At 44.2% G+C, this 20,974-nt stretch overlaps 1 protein-coding gene across 1 annotated transcript; it reads right to left on the bottom strand.

The window, feature by feature from the left end:
- Positions 1–1,962: 1,962 nt before the first annotated feature.
- LOC117020442 (adenylate cyclase type 10-like) lies at positions 1,963–17,560 on the bottom strand. The gene is made up of 14 exons (XM_033102925.1): positions 17,314–17,560; positions 16,095–16,424; positions 13,677–13,740; positions 12,198–12,411; positions 11,713–11,838; positions 8,278–8,450; positions 7,341–7,497; positions 5,140–5,344; positions 4,952–5,048; positions 4,386–4,504; positions 4,012–4,129; positions 3,375–3,573; positions 2,653–2,866; positions 1,963–2,135 (listed from the first exon to the last, which is right to left on the bottom strand). The coding sequence occupies exons 1-14, from the start codon at positions 17,534–17,536 to the stop codon at positions 2,068–2,070; spliced, it is 2,307 nt and encodes a 768-aa protein (XP_032958816.1). The 5' UTR covers positions 17,537–17,560; the 3' UTR covers positions 1,963–2,067.
- Between the last annotated feature and the right edge of the window lie 3,414 nt (positions 17,561–20,974).

Below are 20,974 nucleotides of genomic sequence, written 5' to 3'. Positions count from 1 at the left end.
AAACTCTTCAACAATATAAAGGCAAATAATCCAATAAAAAAATGGCAGAAGATTTAGACATTTTTCCAATAATTATGGCCAATAAGGTTATAAAAATACTCAACATGATCAGTCATTAAGGAAATACAAATCAACACCACAATGAGATACGACGTCACACCCAAACAACAAAAAGACAAACAATAGCAAGTGTTGGTGAGGATGTAGAAAATTGGAACCCTCACACATTGCTGGTGAGAATGGAAAATGGTATAGCAACTTTGGAGAACAGTTTGACAGTTTCTTAAACAATTTAAACAGAGTTTCTGTACGACCCAACAATTCAATTCCTAGGTATATATCCAAAAGAATTCAAAACATATGTACACACAAGAACTTGTACATGAATGTTTATAGTGGCACTATTCATAATAGACAAAAAGTGGAAACTCAAATGTCCGTCAGGTGATGAATGGATAAACAAAAGGTGGCATACCCGTACAATAGAATGTTATTCAGCCATAAACAGGAATGCTACAGCAGTTCTTTTCATGAACTTTGAAAGGATTACGCTACGTGAAAGAAGCCAGACACAAAAGGCCACACATCATGATTCCATTTATATGAAATGTCCGGAATATTGCCTCCCAGAAATTTAACGGAGTGGAGGAGGAGGATGGGGGAATGTGGGTGAGAAGGAGGGGTCAGAGATGGAGGAATGGAAGGGGGAGAAGAGGGGAGTGCAGGGGGAGGAAGAAAGGTACCAAGAGGAGGGAGAAACTGAGGAGGAGAGAGAGGGAAAGGAGGGGAAATACAAGATGATTTCAAGGGCAAGTACAGCCTGCGGTTCACAGACGTCTCCCTGTGGGTGCTTCCAGATCTGACCTCGGTCATTTGAACAGAATATTGACGACTGGGTGCAGCGCAGCCTACTGTAGGCTAGGTCCCATGAAAGCTTGCATAGCCTAGGAGTTAGTCTAGAGCATAAACTCCGGAATGAAATTGGAGTTGGAATCTCAGCTCTCTTTTGTGGCTGTGTTTCTTGGAGTAAAACCTTTCTAACCTCCAGTTCCTTCAACAGTAATATGGTGATAATAAAAGTACTTGCTTCACAGAGTTGTTGTAAGGATTTAAAGAACGTATTTCAAGCATTTAGTAGAGTGCCTGGCACAGAGTCATTGAACAATAAATGGTAGCTACGATCGCACTAGTGGACTGACTCTAGGAACACTAGACGACTGAGTTATAAAATATGAAAACCAGTGGGAAGAGCACGCTCTGTGGAAGAAAGGCCGTCAAACAGAGAATAAAGAGAGCTAGAATCATATACCCTCTGGCGATTTCACCATGGCACATGGGAATGCCCAAATCACACAGTGCAAAGGAGAAATGGATCTCCACTACCGTGTTTCCCCGAGAATAAGACCTAGTGGGATCATCAGGTCTAAAGCGTCTTTTGGAGCAAAAATTAATATAAGACCCGGTCTTATTTTAATATAAGACCAGACATAATATAACATAATACAATAAATATAATTAATCTAATCGAATCTAATCAGGTCTTATATTAATTTTTGCTCCAAAAGACACATTAGAGCTGATGGTCTGGCTAGGTCTTATTTTCGGGGAAACACGGTATGTACCTCTCAAAAGATTCCTTCACTTCTTAGCCCCCCATTTCCACACTTGTGCCAAAAGAGGGCAACCCCAGAGCACGCACGCTGCCAACCTTCCTGAAGTAATGACAACCGCTTTTATTAGGGCTGTGTTTTCCATCTGTTAATGGGTCCCACCTTACATGAGATGCAATCAGCTCATCTCGGAGCCTCCCGGGCCTCTGCTCCACAGACCCTGTTTTTCGTTTATCCACAGTTGTGCTCATGGCAGTTCCAAGTTAAGAAAGATCGAAGTTTCATGCTTCAGAACATTGGCTTTTATTTTGACAAAGATACAGACAGTGGTGACTGTAAAAGGCTAGCATGTTTAATATGTACACCACACAGTAACTTAAAACAGAGAACTTGGGGCATTTCTTTGTGTTATATACAACAAGAGAATCATGATCCCTTCAGATGATTTTTGTTTGTTTTAACACATACATTCTTGAATTTCTTCTTCATCCCTATTCTGCTCGGCTTCAGCCACTCTGTCAAATCCTGAGAACAGGAACATAAAGAATATCACAAGCACAGAGAATGACCTCAGCAATGACAAATTTAGCTCGTGAGCCTGGATAAGGAGATTTGCTGGGCCCCCTGGCGAGGAAGTATATTCTTTCCTGTTTCTTGCCCATATCTTGCCATCTACCTTCACAAACATTACATTGTGGTTTCTAAGGCCTTCTTTCTCCCTCAGTCACCATCCAGCGACTCCAAGGGAACAATCTAGTTGTTTCAGCTGGGACCAAGAAGGAACTTTCTACATTTAAGGATTCTAGACGTTGAAGCAAAGATGTGGGAGAGGCTCTTACAGTATTTAACAACATAAGGGAGCCCCGTCTCTCTAGGCTGGGTCCAGCACAGTGAGAGGATGGTAATTACCCCCGGAGCAAGGACTGACTCCTTATATCTGCATGTCCCTTCTTACTCTGGAGGTGCAGCCTTTGTAAGAATTCAAGCCTGTTCTTTAGGTCTCTCAGACGAGAGTCCCAGGGTTCCAGGAAGGAATGCTTACTTTGTATGCCTAAATTTTCTTCAAACGAGTTGTTTTCATCCAGGAATTCTCCCTCTACCCAAATCCTGGTCATGCAGGCGTCAGAAGGACTGGTGATGTTAGTCAAGAACATGGATTCTCTCCTTCCACATCTCATTACAGAGGCTTTAAGCTCAGACACCCACGGGTGATAGACAGGGCAGGTCGCACATCGAGAGAAGAACTCCTTAAAGTACTGAAAGGAAAGGAAGGTCCATTAGCTCAGGGATTAGTGCTTTCTTCGCCCCCACTCCATTCTACCCCCACTCAGCATAGTCACTCAGGGCTCGGGGAACAAGGAGGAGTTACTGATAGCAAAGGAGACCCAGAAAGTTGGTTTGAGGTACAGAGGAACTGGAATGTCTTTAACTCAGAAGGCCATAGGGAGATGTGTCAAATGACAGACTTAGCCAGACTGGGTCCATTGAGAAGGGCTAGGTTAACATTTGAACGGTATTGGGTGGTAGCTGTGCAAAGGCTTCCACCTTGGGAATCCAGTCCTGCCCCACAGGCAAGAATATCTGGGAGGGTACACGAGGTAGGTGGACAGACTTTCTAGGTGGAGGGAAAAAAAAAGGCTCAAGGGGTAAAAAGAGACAGAGGCAGGAAAAGAGAAGAGCCAGGGACAGATGCAGGTGGCAGGAGTACCACAGGGTCGAACTATAATTTAGGTGTGCGTTGCAGGACAGTGGAGAAACAGGTACCTTGAGGGTTTGGCTGTGAGTCTCTGGGGGAATACGCATGAAGACACCCTCTGGCATTTTCTGTAACATTAGCACGTGACACTCTAGGAATCGGACGAAGCCATGTGAACCAAACAGTGAGGCATTGGTTCTTTGCACCAACTGGCGAGCCTTGGAGAAGTGGTGTTCAAATAGGTCCCACTGTGAGTCCTGGGCAAACCTGGAGGGAAGGAATCACAGGTCTTAGCTCTGTCCTTCACTTTCCAACCATGGCTCTTTCATAGAACCATCATTTCTTTAAGGCTCTACGACGTCCCGGATAGCGAGCATTGTGTTGCTGGAAAGTGGCTAAGGCTACTAACTTGCACACAAAGAGACTTAAAAGGAGACCAGTGGTATTCAGCCTGGCCATGGGTCATCTAGCACGTAAGTGTAACCCTCAGCCTACAGGCCTGTTAAGGGACAAGAACAAAAGAGGAACTCTTCTAATAAGAGGGGGGGGGGTGGAATGAGAGGTGAACGGTCTTTAGAAGTGGGATAGAGATGAAAAACAGTCCTTCCTGGATGGGTGAAAGGTACAGCTGAAATGACTTCATGGTGTCCTTCAATTTCTACCCTTTCCTAGAGACCCTGAGAAGACTCTGGTCCCCCACATTACCACATAGCCAGAGAGGAGTGAACCCCCAGCATGACATTGCTCTGTGCAGTTAGAACGCAGCTGCGCTCACAGTGTTGAACGAAATGCAGACACTCCCCAAAGGGCCGACACAGCGATCCTGCGGACAGAGAAGGTAACGAGGCTAGTACACGCTGTCCGCAGGAAACACAGCAGGTGTGTGGTGTAGGGGAGGGGGCACTATCTGAAAGGCAGATCCCCTGAATCACAATGTGGTTCCTAGACGTCATGGAGCCAGCGGCCAGGGGCAGAGGCCATGCCCGGGGGCAGGCTCACGGCTGCCTGTGTGCCACACCTAGGGTCCCGGGGGGAGTCTGCACCCCTCAGGGTACAACAGAGCCCTGGACGAGATCTACCTTTTCCGTAGAGCAGCAGATCTAAGCAAGCAGAATAGAAGCAGGCGAGGTCAAGGACATCCTGACCCTGGGAAATGAGTGCCCACTGACTCTCCAGCACATGGACACACAGACCAAATCTGCCGAGAGACAGAGCCACTGGGAACAGCTCACTGGGAGTGGGGAGGATGCTTCGGGAGAGGAGGGGATCTTACACCCTCAAAGCAGCCTGGCTCCCCTACCGCTCCTCTCCATAGCTCTATTTAGATAGAGAGCATCTGTGCCTGGGATCAGAGCTGTCTCTAAGCAACAGAAGTGGGAAAATGCTTCTGAGACAGTTTCCAGGGTCGTGAACTACTGCAATTCTCTACCTCCCTAGACAAAAAAAAAAGTACATCGCAGCTCAGAGCCAGCCCTTTCCACTCCTGACCCCCACGCTGAAGACGAGGCTGGCGCTGGGACTAGAGAAGAGGCAGCCCTGGCGGTGGAAATGAGCGGCGCCTCCCACTCCACTCCAAACTTCTCCGGGAGCTCATACCCTCCCCTCCTAGGCAACGAATACAAATGACAGAAAATGATCTTAGTACTTCTTCTTCAGAAATGCAGATCGGAAGAGAACCGAGAGAACCAGATTCTCCAGAGCTGGTTTCCTGAGGTGTCTGCATATCTCATGGGCTTGAAAACCTACGGAGGTAAGAGCGTGGCGTGAGGCCTCGTCTAGCTGGGAGCCTGGCCTCTCTACCAGCCCCGAGCCCTCAAGCCCCAAGCCCGTTACCCAGCTGGATGGAGCCCTCCAGATGGCCGAGGCAGAGTCTGGTGTAGGCCAGGGCCTGCATGAGCTGGGCTGCGGCCAACAGCCCCGCCCTGGAGAACCAGCAGAGGCTGCTCTTCTGAATGGCCATCTGCTCACAGTGCAGCCACTTCTCCCTGTCGCCCACGTTCTGGAAGAACTGCGAGAGGGCCACGTAGGTAGAGACAGCCTGTGGGGCAGCAAACACAGGGCAGATACTCCGACTGCACACCCACACCACGTTTCCATCTTTCCTGAGTTAGTGCTCACTCTGGTGCCAGGCTGTGCACTCGGTCGGGGCTCCTGGTGTGTCCCTACCACTCACTTCTGCCCCAGCAATGGAAACACGTTCTTCTCCCGCCTGCGCTTCTAATTTGATCCTTCTCACCATCCGTTCTTTAAACAAACCACTTTCTCTACCTGTCCCTCTTCTTTTTCTCCAACCCAAGACTTTTCCTTTCAAAACGCTGGCCAAACCTCTTCCGTGTTTTCTCTAATGAAGGCCCCTGATTCTTGCTCGGAGAGCTCCCCAGAACTGCTTCTAGATCTTTCTGATAACCACATGCACATTTGGCATAGTTGATAATTCTGTTCTTGAAACACTGTCTTCACCAGGTGTCCGGGACACCATGCCCTCCTGCTTTTCCTCCTGTCTCTCTGGCAACTTCTCAGATCCTTTTGCTGGTTTCTCCTTATGACCTTGATCTCTTAACATTGGAGCTGTTAACTCCGTCCCTGGACCTTTCCTCATTCCCTTCGGTGATCTCACCGAAGTTCACGGCTTTAAATACCATGTATTCACCGATGATTCCACATTCCTATTTCTGGCCCAGACCTCTCCTGTGAACTCCACACTTGTATATTCAACTGCCTACTCAGCATCTCCACCTGGACGCCTCATGGGCACCTCACATGAAACAAGTTCAGACCTGGCTCCCAGTCTTCCCCCAAATCTGTTCCTTTTGCAGACTTCCCATCCCAATTAAGAGCATGTCTACCCTCTAGAAGCCCAGGCTGTAAATCCTGGAATTATCCTTCACGAGTCTCTTTCGCTTACATTGTGAACTGATTCACGAGTGACCCCGATGGCTCTCTCTTGACAGAAGACCGCTCCTCCCCACTTCCTCTGCCACAATCCAAGCCGACCACCTCGTGCCTGTATTGCTGCAAGAGCCTGCTAACTGGTGTCCCTGCTTCCTCTCTTGCCCCCTTCCGTTTATTCTCCATACAGTAGTCAGATCTTATTAAAACAGAAGTGGACTCCTGTCACTCCCCTTCTCAGGACCCCCCAACGGCTTCCCTGAAGCCAGACCTCCGACAGTGGCCTACAAGGCCGCACCCGTGTCTCGGACTCATCGTTTGGCTCTCCCTCCAGTCACACTGGCTTCCTCACTCTTTCTCAGACACAGAGGACATGCCTTGTGCATTTGCTGTGCCTTCTGCCTGAACACTCTCCTCCCACATAGCCACGTGGCTTACTTTCTCACCTCATTCGAATAATTGCCCGACTGTCACCCGCTCAGTGAGGCTTTCCCTGGCCATCGTGTTTAAAACTACCCGCCAGTTCCTAGGACCCCATGTGCCCCTGCCTCCCCTCAATCTTTCTCCTTGGCATTTATTACCACCTAATAGACTATATATTTCACTTATCTGTTTCCCTGGAACCAAGATCAGTGCCTGGCATATAATAGGTGTTCATCGAATATTTGTTCATCGAATATTTGAACAAATGGATGGAAGAGAAAGAGAGAGAGAGGGAGAGGGAGAGGGAGAGGGAGAGAGAGAGAGAGAGAGAGAGAGAGAGAGAGAGAGAGAGAGAGAGACTAAAATTAGGAAGACACATTTCTCTTCCTTTTTCCCCCTAAGTCAGCAATTTTAATCCTGTCTTAGACCATGAACTTCTTTGAGAAATCTGATGAAAGCTATGACCCCTTCCCTACCTCTCACCACTCCCCAAATGCTCTTTTGAACAGACAAAGTTCTAAATTCAGCTCAGGGAGTTCACAGATAACCTCAAGCCTAAAAAGCCATCTATAAATGGCAAGTTGAGAAACCCTGCCGACACACGTGATCAGTGAAGTCTGGGTGACTGGGGAGCCGTGTGAAACAGGACCTTGGCAGGGGCTCTCTGCCTAGCTTTGTAGGTTTCTGAGTGAGGTCTAGAGGTAAAGCAAGGATTCGTCTACCTGGGTGTCATGTGCAAACTCCTCAGCTGAATTCTGCTGCATAAGAGCGGCCAGGCAGGCAAATGTGCGGCTGCTGGCTGTGGCCTCCAGGTTATAGAGCCGCCAGAGCAGGGAGACGCAGTGCACCTGCTGCTGCAGGACGGCCAAGTTCTTCTCACTGTTGGGAGGCACAGCGTGGTGGGTGAGCCCTTATTCTGCACCAATGCCCAGATGTCCCTCCCACAGGAAATCCAGGTCTATCGCCAGGGGGCCACCTACAGACCTCCAAACTCTGAACTATTTCTGGGATCCCACTACTTCTAACCCCAGAGGTCTTTTAACTTACCCCTCTTGACCAGGAAAGTTCAGAGAGGTGTTTTAAGAAGGTTCATTCTTTGAATTGCTACTTTGGTTGAATATATTTCCTATATTCAACTCAATAACTACCTATCTATGTATCTATCCTCCTAAAACCCCATGTCCCCCTGCCTCCCTTTAATCTTTCTCCATGGCATTTAGTATCACCTATTATACTATATATTTCACTTATCTGTTTCCCTGGAAACAAAGAAGACAGATATTAAATAATATTAAATTCATACTTCGTTTAGATCTATCTCTGTGTCTACACACAGATACATATTAAATTGCTACCTAGTTATACATCTATGTATCTATTCTTATATTAATTATATTAATCATATTAAATTGCTACCTAGTTATATATCTATGTATCTATCCGTATTTGAAAGAGACAGGGTAACACCACACTCCCCAAATTAAGAAGTCCTCATTTTGTTACATTTAATTGGCCGACTAAGGTAGAAAGAACTAGAACTGCCTGTGGTATGTTTGAAAAGTGGAGTCTTAGGTCAACATGGCAAAACTCTAGGCTGGATGTTAGTTTGGCTCTCTGTGGCCCTAACGGGGACCAGGGCAACTTGACTAGGCTTCTCACTTCTCACTGGGGTTGTTCGGAGGTTGGTTCGGGGAATACGAATGCCAATATTTTTCTAGGAATGTTTGGAAAAGGGCACCAAACCAGGTCCAAGGGAAATTCCTTTTCAGCAATCGAAGGGCTTGCCTCACCAGTTTTTTGGCCAAGGTGATCTGTCCCATGTTGAAACAGACCTGGAGATGGGAAAATAAGAAACAGTAACGGAAATCCGGGAAGAATATTATGGACAAGGTCCTGGATACCATGCACTGGCTCTTTTGTTTTGGGATGTGTACTTGGGGCCACCGAGGTGCTAGAGAGTGAGCCAAGCTGGAGCAGAGCCGGGAGGCACTAACGAGCACCAGTAGGGCCAGGAGCAAGTTATGGAGTGAGGAACTATGATTAAGGCGAAAACGCCCTCCTTTCTCCTGCCCCACACAGTTGTCGGTGAGCAGGAGAGGACGGCGGTGAGTTAGAACTTGGTCCTGCTAGTCCGAGACGGGATCCTCACGCTTCAGACGCCTCAGAAAGCATCCTAGATGCCAACACATCCCATAGCTCTCTTCTTAAACAGGCTGCACCACCACAGTGAATGTGGGGGGCGGAGCTGGGGAACCACCCTGAGGGAATCATGTACCTTCACATTCTAAGGCTACACCCTCCAAGAAAGTGATCAAGGCTATAGTGATTCCAGAACAATCTTGGGAAGACTGTACAATCACATCTTATAAATGAAATGATTATTTAACTTCTCTCCAAAGATTTCGATTGAAACACAAATAACGAAACACTGTGGACAACTCTCATATTCCCTTTGGTGTTCAAAAGCACTATACACGTGAACTTTACTCTCCTAACAGATTATCTTAAGGTTTACATTGAAGTTAATTATATATTTTTAATTTAAGAAAGTTTTGAAGTTCGGCTCTTTAATAAAACATCCCCCATGGTTTTATGCAGTAATTATTTATAAAGTGCTAAATAATTATCCCAACACATTGTATTCTATTGGATTTAATAGTAATGAGGCTAGAAGTTACTGAGCTGTCCTGAGTTATTCATGTACAATAAATAAGTTTGCTCCTATATGTCCTTTGAAAACAGAGTATCTCATGGCAAGCTTTCTTCAGAGTTTCTGTTTGTTACACAAATCTCATTCCCTGAGGAAATTTGTTATAAATGATATGGAATAATACTGTTTTAAAAAAAAGTAAGATGAAAAAGGAAGGGGGAGGGAGACTATATATTTACGTGTGCCCAGCCCCTCTGGTAGAACACATGAAGATACAATAACACTGGGAGGGGACGTGGTGGCTGAGGGACGGGATTGGGGAGACTTTCAACTGTATGTTTTTTTCTTCTATGAGGTGTGATCAAACAATACGGTGAATGTTTAAATTAAAAAAAAATTATTACAGTAAAAGACACATTGCCATTAATCCCCCTCAAAATACTCCCCCTCACTTCGAATACACTTATCCCATCATCTTGCCACTTTCTGAAGCAGTTCTGGAAGTCCTCTTTTGTGAGTGTCTTTAGTTGCGCTGTTTTGGCTGCCTCGACGTTCTGAATAATTTTGACTTTGGGGAAGAGCCAGAAGTCACACGGTGCGGTGCCAGAGCCGGTGAATAAGGTGTATGAGGACATCCACCTTATTTGACAGAAATTGCCGTAAACCAGAGGCGATGTTTGACATGGAGCATTGTCATGATGGAGGATGATTGACGGCACACTTTAAAACACACCTTCTCTCAACCATACCTCACACGAGACTGACTGCCCCAAACAAGCTGAAACAGGTCACACACACTGTTACTAAGATTCGACATGCCACTTTCAGTATTGAAGACCCTGCCTTTCCGCTGGATGGCACTCGGCAGCAGAATTCATCATATTTGTTGATCACAACAGAAAGGCTCCGTGTCACACATCGCTTCTGGTACAGCAATTTCTGTCAAATAAAAACCTTACGGTGTGTCCTCGTTCACCTTATTCACTGGATCTGGCACCATGCAAATTCTGGCTCTTCCCCATAAATGACCATGAAAGGTAAACGTTTCAAATCAATTCAGGACATCGAGGCAACTAAAGACATGAAAGAGGACTTCCAGAATTGCTTCAGAAAGTGGTGAGAACGATGGGATAAGTGTGTTCAAATACAGGGGATCAATGGCAATGTGTCTTCTACTGTAATACATTTTTTTATTTAAACATTCACCATATTGTTTGATCACACCTCATAGCTTTATCGAGATATGTTTGACATACAACATTTAAGTTTAAGGTGGGCAATATGATGTTTTTTTATTGAGATAAAACTGGCACATAACATTGTATTAGTTTTAGGTGTACAACATAATGATTCAATATTTGTACATATTGGAGAACAATAGCCACAATAGGTTTAGTTAACATCCATCACCACGCAGTTATACGTTTTTTTCTTGTAATGAGAACTTTTAAGATCTACTCTCTTAACAACTTTCGAATATACAACACAGTATTATTACTGCGCATGACATCCCCATGACTCATTTATCCTATAGCTGGAAATTTGTACCTTTTGACCACCTTTACCTATTTTGCCCACCGTGTGTGTGTGTGTGTGTGTGTGTGTGTGTGTGTATTCCAATGAGGAAAGGACATGACTAGACAAGTCAGAGAAAAATCAATGACCAATAAACATATAAAAATAATGTACCTTATTAATTAAGACATACACACTTAAAATACAATATGCATATAACTTTTATCTATGTATCAGCAAGTTTTAAAAAGACTAATAATTGATGTTAGTAAGGATGTGAAAATACAGAAAAAAACCTGAATTGATATAAATGTTTGGTGCACAATTTGGCAATATATTTACTAAATGTAAAATCATTCATGTTTTCTGCCTTAGTATTTCCACCTCTGGAAATTTCTCTTACAGGAACACTCTCTCAAAGGAAGAAAGAGATATTTACAAGGAAATTCACCACAGTAATGTTTATAATAACCAACGATTAGAGACAACCTAAATGCACATGAAGAAGAGAATGGTTAAGTAAACTTTGATATATGCATACAACGGAGTACTGGGCAGTTGTCACTGTGATTAGATGTAGACCAACATGCAAATATGTTCAATCTGTACTATTGAGAATAAAAGTCAGCTACAGAAGAGAATGAGAAATATGATCCTATTTTGAAAACAACACAAACAATAATGACATGAGTATGTATATAGCTGGTGGAATTTGTACCAAATATTAACTATGCTGCGAGTGGCATGGGATTAGTGAGGGCTCTTTCACTTTCTACGTATTATATATATTTATGTTTTGAATTTGTATACCTATTATCAAACCATCACATTTACAACTGCACATAAAATATGAAGGGATTTTATAAGAAATAAAAGGGTAACCCTCAAAGAGAAATGATCTACACTTCAAGGTCTCCCCTCGCCCTCACCTCTGACCGAAGACGGCAGAAAATGGCCTCCTCAAACTGAGAGATCTTCACCTTGTGCCTTTTCAAAAATGAGAACGCTGAGGGTTGTCCCAGAAGACTACTTGCCTTCCTCAAATAAAAGAAGGCCTCCAAGTAAGACAAGAGATGGAGAAACCAGATTAGGAGTCAGGTGACGTTAGGGATGCGTAAGGGTGAAGGCTGGAGCAAGGTGATGATGAGGGTCAACATTTGTATTTGCATTGGGTTAGATTTCGCATGAGAAGCAGGGAGCTGGGTGCACGTGCAGGAGGTCGGGGCTGGCGGGCAGTGGCTGGCGCTTTCACTACCACATTCACACTTCACGTTTTCTCCTAACCCCTTCCAGCTCCCCTCTCCCTCCCACTTCCTTCCACTTCTCACTCCAGGTTACTGGATAGTAAGAAATCCCCATTGAATTCGCCAAGTAAAAGGGCTCAGCTCATGGGCGGAGAGCAGAGCTCGCTCACCATGTAATTATCAGACAGGTCCAGGGAGGCCGCGGCAGCCTCCAGCAGGTAATAAAACGCACAAGTGTTTTCTCCGATGACCAGGCAGTGCTGGGTGAGAGGGGCGAGCACCGACTTCAGGATTTCCTCACAGTGACAGGGCTTCGTGGCCAGCCTGTCTTTCTCGGTCGGAGCCAGCGTCCTGTTCACTTGATCCAGGAACTCCTGCTCTGTTCTTTGTGGAGAAATGAGAAGTGAGAGCGGCCGGGGTAGCAGCCCCTGTTGTCGGGGCGCTCCCCGATCTCCAAGCCACTTTTCCCAGGAAGCTTTCCTTTATAATTCGTTAATTCTATGTCTGTCCTCCTCCATCACTCCATAAGTTTTCAAAGTCAGGGACCTGATCTATAATGACAAAACCCTATTACGGATTTTTAAAAACCTAAAGCCAATTTAAACACCCCACAAAATGGGGAAGTGACTGCACCTGGAGTAAACTAACAATACGCTAAATAAAAACATAAAAGTGATACAAAGCAATAAGCACCAATACGTTTATCTGTTAGCACGTTTGAACTATGTTGTGGCACATTTGAGTATTATTTTATATACCACCACCATCTTGTTCTATGACAACCCTGTTATTTGGGCAGACAAAAGTTACCTTCTTACATCGGCACATTACTCGTTTGATGTAGGAAAAAAAAAAGTTACCTTCCTTTTCTAGATGAAAAAAATGGAAGCTCAGAGAGCGTAAGTGACATATATGGCCTCACAGCTAGTGAGTAGAGCCAAAATTAGAGCTCACCTCTCTGTACTAGTCCAGTGCACTTTCCATAGGTACTATGAGTTCAAAAGAGGTCAGGTCTCTCTGAGACAGAACGATGGAAACAAGTGGGCAGTGAGGAGGGCTTTGAAGGATGGTGAACATTCTGATAAGTGAAAGGAAGTGGAGGCCACTTACTATTTTTAAAAGGGAGAATCGTGTGAGCCAGATACACAGGTGAGTAGAGAGGTGATTCGTGTCAAATACAGATAGATTTCTGTTTGAAAACTGGGATATCAAGTTGGATAAGAGAGATGTAAAACTACATAGTGGCTGGTGAACTCAAGGTACAGACACTTAAAATCCATGGGCTAGTCATTCAAAAGCCAGGAGGTACATGGCTTTGGAAATGTAAATTCATTTTAGTATTAGTTTGGGGTCAAAAATAATTGAGAAGGCAAATTTATAGCTGAAAAGTAATCTGCTACATGTGCAATGCGTTTGAGAACTATTAAAGTTTTCGTTAACCACTAAGAAATAGGTTTTCTACACAGAATCAAAAATTGCCTTTTGAAATTTCTATTAACTTGAATTTGGGGCTGATACAGAGTCACTACTTCTGGGTAGTCAGGCGCCTTCCCGGTCTGCTGGCGAGGTGAGTGCCCCAGTTTAATGGTCACCTGTGTCTCACTGTCTGTCCCCCTCCACACCCATGATTCTCGGCCCCTCCATCTAACCTGCAGTTTTCACTTGTGAAGGCCTCCTGGCTTCTGGATGGTTCTGTCTGCAACTGAAAACGATCTGTAGGGAGAAAAGGCTGATTATCTTTATCTGGCCATGTGTGTACTAACTGAAGACACTTTCAGTCCCTGACTACCTTTCCTCTGCAGCTTAGTGCGTAACCTGATTGCCTTCCCCAGTATAAAAATGAAACATTTAGGTTTAATATTAGCCAACACACAAAATTAGGATGGTAGATCACAAATTCCTTAATGGCAAATATTTTTGATTTAAATAGTAACTACTTTTGTTCTCCAACCTCCTAAACCAGTTCCTAATTTGCAGGAGACCCTCAATGTTTGCTAAATAAATGAATAAAGAATGTGTCCATTTGGTTTGATGGCTAATTCTAGTAGTAGAAATACCTGAATGTGTCTGGATCAGGTTTATGAACAGATCACAGTGAACCAAAGAACCTAAGACCTAGTGAAGAAAACCATGAGAGTGCAAGACGCCACAGTCCACTAACGGCTCAGTGGCCAGCAGAGGTGTTCAACGTCACCAAGTTGGCCTTAGATACTCTGTATTGTCTAGATCTGACTCTTCCTAAGCAGCTGCCTTCTCCAAGATCAAAAAGCGAAGAATGGGAAATGATGTTGCTGAGTTACGTTAGGGCTCAGGAGCATGGCAGGTGGGACTGGAAAGGGGTCTAAGAGAACTGTGACGGGGGGGCGTGGTGAAGTCAAAGGACTGGCTCTCCGATTGCGTACCCCTGTCAGAGAAGGCACGGCTAAGGGGCCTGAGGAGTTGGCAGCACTGCTGCAACGCGCCGTTCCCAGGGACACTGTCACGCCATGGCCTGTGTGAATAACACACCCTGCACTTGTGCTCTACCTGTTCTGCGTGGCCACGCACACAGGCCCTGGGTCTGGGCAGCCTGCTCGGGGCTCGGCGGTGCTGGGAAGGCCTTGAGCCTCTCATACAGACTTGCCAGGCTGTCTAATGTAAAGCTGCCACTGACCTCTCAAAAACAAAAGGCCATATAGGAAATATGAATGGTAGCATAATTCCATCACAGCGCCAGACTAGGACATTTACTGTTATTCTCCTCTTTCCTCTCAGAAAGTGCAAAAGTGCAAAGGCTCAGAGTTCATCAGCCAATGACCAATTTCTCCAAATTACTGATTCAGCTTCACAGAATCATCCGAATGTTACAGCTAAAGAGGCATTAGGATCGTAGGTCAAATCCTTCATTTTAGTTCTTTACCACCAATAATTCACCTTCTCTCCCATATCCCTCTTCCTTGCCAACACCAATACCAACTTCTCTTTTATCAAAGTAGAAAAAGAGAATGGTTGGGTCTTGACAGCTGTCTTCACCTGTGGAAGAAGCCACAGCTCTGAAAAATGTGTGAAGTTGCAGGAAGGTAGACGCCTCACTGATGAAAGAAGAAACTTTCTAATAGCTGTTGACAATGAAACAGGCTGTCCTGTAAGGTAAGCTAACTGAAAATGTTACAACTCTTACCTGGGATGTGGTAGAAGGGGTACAGGCTTTGGGGACCATCTACCCACTAATCCAACCTTCTTTAAGAAGCTGACTCCTAGTTATCCCTCAAGTCTCACTTCCGGCAGTATCTCCTTCCAGGAAGAGTCGTCTCCTACTCATTCCTCGGGCTGGGCTAAGGGCCCCTTCTCTAGGCACCCCAACCCTTATGTACGCCGTTTTCATCACCGTTATCATGTGTCATATTGGAATTCTCTATATGTCTGTATCACCCCCCCAAAACTGATAATTTCAGGGATCAAGTCTTCTTCTTTGTATTCTAACACCTAGTTGCAACATCTGATACACACAGACTCCATATACAGAGGGTGCGAAAAAAATGTATACACATTTTAAGAAAGGAAAAAACTATTAAAATTGTAACACTCAATATATACTGATAGCAAAAGATGCATATAAGTCACGTTTGACGTCTGCAATGACAAGAGGTGCTCAGAATGGTTACCATCAGTGTAATTTTAACACATTTTTTTCCTTTCTTAAAATGTGTATACTATTTTTTGGAATTTATGTGTACTGAGCCAAACAATTATAATAATAAAAAAGCAATAACTAAAATGTGTCCGGCACTATTCAAAGCACGTTATATATTTTAACTCATCCAAGCCTCACGATGACCCTATAAAGGTGGCATTGTTATTGTCCTCAGTTAACTGAGGTTAAGTAACTTGCCCAAGATTGCCAACTAAAACAAGTTCCTTTGAACTCTGAGCTTTCACTTTTCTTATCTCGGATACTTGAAGGATAAAGAGCTCTTTCCACCTATTTTTCTCCCTTTCTGCAATTTCACCTTTTGGATAAAGAACTCCCCATTTATGAATAAAGAGAGGTGCTATCCACATGTCCTCTTTCTGCCCCCTGGGTTTACCTTGGGGGCAAGGCAGCTGCAGTTTGTCTGTGATCACTTGTGTTAGCACCGAGCCAGTACTTTTGTAACTACAGAACCGGGAGGTCCCCCTGGAGCTCTTCGTAGAACCGATGGCAAAGCGGTGGAAGGGGACAAAGTCCCCCCCATGGCAGCTCCCACAGCGGCAGGCCAAATCTTGGAGAAAGCAGGCACATTCAAGGTGCAGGGCTATCTGCTGTGCCTTGGGCCACAGCTCCCAAGCAGCTTCCCGTAATAGAGGCACTCCAAATTCCAGCACCTCAGTCTGCGGTCTGGAGAGCTGCTCCTGGAGCCGGAGAGGATAGCCAGCATCTGAAATCCAGAAAAATCTAAGCGAGAGTCTCCCTCAAAGCCCTTGTATGCTGCCATGTGGCAAACTCCCAAGCACATGCTGCTCGTTTACAAGAAACTTCATGTGTAATCCCTGTCTGATATTACCTACCTTGTATAAAGAATTTTGTACCAATCTGAGAGTGATATTGACCATATCTATATAACGTACCATAAGGAAGAAATGATCAGCGGTACAGAAGTAGATTTCTTAGCTGTTCCTCCTAAAATGAGCTTTTTTTTTTTTTTTACTACAAATTATTATAAACGTCAAATCATCAGAAATGCTGTGTTCAAATATAAGGCCCAAACATATTTCAAAGTCAAAAGGAAACTATTTGTGGATTATATGTGTTTTGGGTATTCTATGCCACAATTTTATTTTTTCATGTGGAGAATATGGGATTGCAAGCTATTTAATATATATATATATATATACATATATATATATATGTATGTATCTTAATTTGTTCATGTCTGTTTCAATAGCACATATATTTATCTTCTTTGTGAATTTCTAAAATGAGGAACAGTTTATCCTTTTTTCTTACTATTTATACCTAGAAGCCAATAAAAGATTATGGCAATATTTTCTGAACCAAAAATCAAACCACAATTACTTACCACCTGGGGTTAACAAGGAGTTAGAATTCTTGAAATTAAGACAATTCTGAAATATACAGGCTATTCATTCACTGTAACCATGGTTTCCTCATGATTAAAATAACTGTGTGTGTTTCCCCATTTCTCAGCCATAAGCTTTAAGAGACTGAGGCCCTTGATATATGATATTGGCGCTCTTTCTCAACACAGATACCGCACCCCGAGCTTTCAATCCAGGCCTGGGAACAAGGGAGCAGCTCCTCCTCACCCGACTTTTTCTTTTCCTCTTTGGTTTGCTCAACAATCTTGATAGAGGAAGGCACTAATATTGGCTCAGCAGGACGCTCCTGGCTCTGGGTGCACCAGCGGAGCACGTGCATGTCCACAAGGGCCCTCAGCACTCTAAGTAGCTTATGTTTATCCCAGCCAGGCAAGAGGTGCTGCAGCAGGTCTATGTGGAAGGAGTGACCAATGACTGCAGCACATTTCATCAGCAGCTGTTCTTCTGCGCTCAGTTGATCGAGCTGGTTTACTGCTATTTCTGGAGGAAAAAAAAAGTCAGGAATGAACAAGCTTTCTACTAACATGGAATGCACTGTGTTGAAAATCTGTTCATTTAAAACTATATAAAAGCTTGCTTTTTGTCACCCCTGGTCCTCTCAGCCAAACCTCTTGAAAGAGCCTTATCTCCATGCCTTCGTGTGTCCTCATTCTTCACCCTACAACAGTCAGATTGTCACCACTGAAACTGTTCCCCCATGACCAGCAAAGCCTTTTGTTGGTAGACCCAAAGCTATGCTCTGAATCATTCAGCCATACTAATAATTCTTCCCATTTTCATGACACATAAGTACTCAGACTCTTTCCTTCTTAGTTTCAACTAAACAGGGAGGTGAGGCTTCCTGGTCTCAGAACTCTAATAATTATAAAGATCTGAATTAATGCCAAACATTATGAGAATAGTAAATCTCTCCATATTCTGACCCATACATTAAAGCAGTGCATATCAAACCGCTAAGTCACCAAGCCCCAAATTTTGAAACAATTCTAAACCTTTTAACGTTTTCTTTTCCCTCATAACCAACTGGTCACCCACTCATCTTCCTTCTAAATGCTCTTGCGTGTTTCCTCCTAAATAACTTTAGTATAAGTAGTCAGTTTCACCTGGATCACTATAATACCTTGTTTTGAACATCTCCAATGTATATTCTCTTTCTTATCCCAATAACGTACTAGCTAGTGGTGGAGTTACATACTTAAAGTACAAATATAGTCATGTCAGTCTCCTTAAATACGTTCATAACTTATGCGGCCTTTCACAATCTAAATTTGGCTTTTCATTTAGACCAAAACATTGTGGACTGAGCTATTAATTTTAACTTAGGAGTTAACAAATCCCTTTTCCTTCTCTGTGCACAATGCTGACCTTGGGTTAACTTTCTAGCTGTTTCCAGGATCCTGATAAACTTAGAACATCAGCTGAGTTTCCAGGTAACATTGCTTACGCTAAGAATGTTCCCGTTCCCTGACTGGAAACTGAATTTGGATTAGGAAAGCTGTGAATGAGCTATAAATACGTGGTCCCAGTTTATTCACAGTTTGCCATCAGGGACCAGGAACAAGAACAGGAACAGCCACAGCTTTGGGCTTCCTGGGGTGTAGTAAATCTTATCACAGGTCATGTCCCTTGCAGGGCCTGGACGCTATGCCCACGAGGCTGTTATAGGAGACACGAGCTCCTAGTGGGGGCGTGGGGCTTCTCAGCATCCCATTCATCATGGTCTCATGCCATCTCACCGCAGCTGTTCTTTGACGCTCCAGCGAATAGCAGTGGAAACTGCTGTGAGGACTCACTGAAGAAAACCTCCTGCTGCTGCTCTGTTAGGATGCTGTGTTTCCTGACTTGTATTCTTCTAAGTGGGTAAAGCCATTGCCAAGCGTGGCCTAGCGTAGTTGTAGGAGTGTGAACTTTCGAGATGGACCTAAATCCTCCACAGTGGATAGCTTATAGTAGCTAACACTCATTGAATATTTATTACGTATCATGATTTATTTCATTTAATCCTCAACTAACCCCAAGAGGCAGGAACCACACCACTGCCCACGTTTGAGTGATGAGAAGACTAAGACTTACATAAGTTAATTCATTTACTTAAGGTTCCACAGCCAGTAAATGGAGGAGCTGATAGTATCCAGGATTTCCTGACTTCAGCGCCCTGGCTCTGAGCCCCCGTGCTGTCTGTGCTGCTGTTTCACATGCACGTGCCATGTTCTCAGCAAGACCTACTTTACTTGAAGGTATGCTTATTCACCATCATGGCCCTCCAGAGGGCTTCATACATGGCCACCGAACACTTGAGTAGAATATGAAAAGAAAATCTCACCTCTAAAAAGAACATCCCTGTCCAGTTATGCCTACCTAATTCTAATGGCTTCTTTATCTCATTAATCATTACAAACTGGACTCTGTTTATCAAACTCCTGCAATGTGCGTTAACACTGCCTCTTCACTAGCACCATGGATTTTCTTAAATTTCAGCAACATTATGGGCCTTGCTTCCTGTCTCCTCCAGCATAGGAATATGCAGAGAGGGAAACTGTGGACATGCTTTTCATTAAACAGCTGAAAAAATTGTCCAGGCTATCAGTTAGCCCAAAAGAGAATAATGGGCTCACTTCAGTAAACCGTTACTCAAATAGCATTACCGTCTTTAAAGGGCTCCTCAGGTAGCGCCAGAACTTATGTCTGGAAGGCAGGTTTCTTTTCTTAGAAAAATGAAGCTAGCATGGTAATAAGAGACTTATGCTCGACCACCCACCAAATTACCCATTGCAACGGCATCTGTTATTGGTGCACTTGAGTTCAAGGGACCTGCCTTTTAACGCCGGTGGGAGAAGCACTGTGTCCAAGTTCACATCAGCCTTGACTGTGCAGACATGAAGTTGCCGGTCTTCTTCAGAGCTGGCGGGAGAAACACTGTACACGGTGGATTTCACGGCACTGGCTGCAAGGGAAAAAGACTGTGACTGAGGAAAGCACCATGGCTCAGTGACTGTAGGTTTCAAAGCGGAACAGTCTAAGAATTTAGTCAAGAAACTAAAAGGATGAAGATGAATGGAGCCTATCACGTTTAAAGTGCTTTACCCCACCCTGCCTGTTCTCTGATTTTCTCTTAGAAATGAACAGCATTTTCTGCACCAATGGTATCTAACATTCTCATTCTTCCTGTTCCCCTTCCAATAGTCCTCACTTCTACCGTGTTTCCCCGAAAATAAGACCTAGCTGGATAATCAGCTCTAATGCGTCTTTTGGAGGAAAAATTATAGTAAAATAAGACCCAGTCTTATATAATATAATATAATATCGGGTCTTATATTAATTTTTGCTCCAAAAGACACATTAGAGCTGATGGTCCAGCTAGGTCTTATTTTCGGGGAAACACAGTAGTAAATCATAGCTCTAGGAAGCCTTTCTGAATTTACACATACTTCTACTCCTTTCTTCCTCTCCCGCCCTCATCCCCCCTCCCATTTCCCCCATCCAAATCCCCAAGGCGTTCTTCTCTTAAGTAATGTGCAATCCTTTATTGAACTCTCATGTTTATAAATCCCTTCTAGTGGACTGCCATGTTTATAGATCCTATTTTCCTATCCCCACCACCTGTGCTGCTTGCAAAGGAACTGCAGAAGATTGATCGATTCAATTAAGTTATCTGAGGCAGGAAGTCAGTGTTTGCACCATAGTTACATATTATTTGCATAGTGCACTGAGCCAGGAAGGCCTAATCTTGCCGACAGTGCCAGCAGAGAATAGGTATGTGTCTTATAAGGGCTGGGTGATGCCATTTTAACATGAATTCCAGCAGCTGGACCAGGGTCAACCGCTGGGAAGCTAAGCTTACCCGAGAGGGTTTCCCACTTGCTGTTCT

Source organism: Rhinolophus ferrumequinum, chromosome 3 (genome assembly GCF_004115265.2).
Source record: "Rhinolophus ferrumequinum isolate MPI-CBG mRhiFer1 chromosome 3, mRhiFer1_v1.p, whole genome shotgun sequence".
NCBI lineage: Eukaryota > Metazoa > Chordata > Mammalia > Chiroptera > Rhinolophidae > Rhinolophus > Rhinolophus ferrumequinum.
The sequence above is the reverse complement of the archived record's forward strand: the minus strand, read 5'-3'. Positions and strand labels throughout refer to the sequence as shown.

Coding starts and splice junctions, on each gene's coding strand:
- LOC117020442 (XM_033102925.1), bottom strand. CDS start 17,536: ATGAAATGTGCTGCAGTCATTGGTCACTCCTTCCACATAGACCTGCTG. Junction 7,498..8,277: donor CCGAACAACCCCAGTGAGAA/GTGAGAAGCCTA, acceptor GCCTCCCAACAG/TGAGAAGAACTTGGCCGTCC. Junction 4,505..4,951: donor TCTGCATTTCTGAAGAAGAA/GTACTAAGATCA, acceptor GTCTCTCGGCAG/ATTTGGTCTGTGTGTCCATG.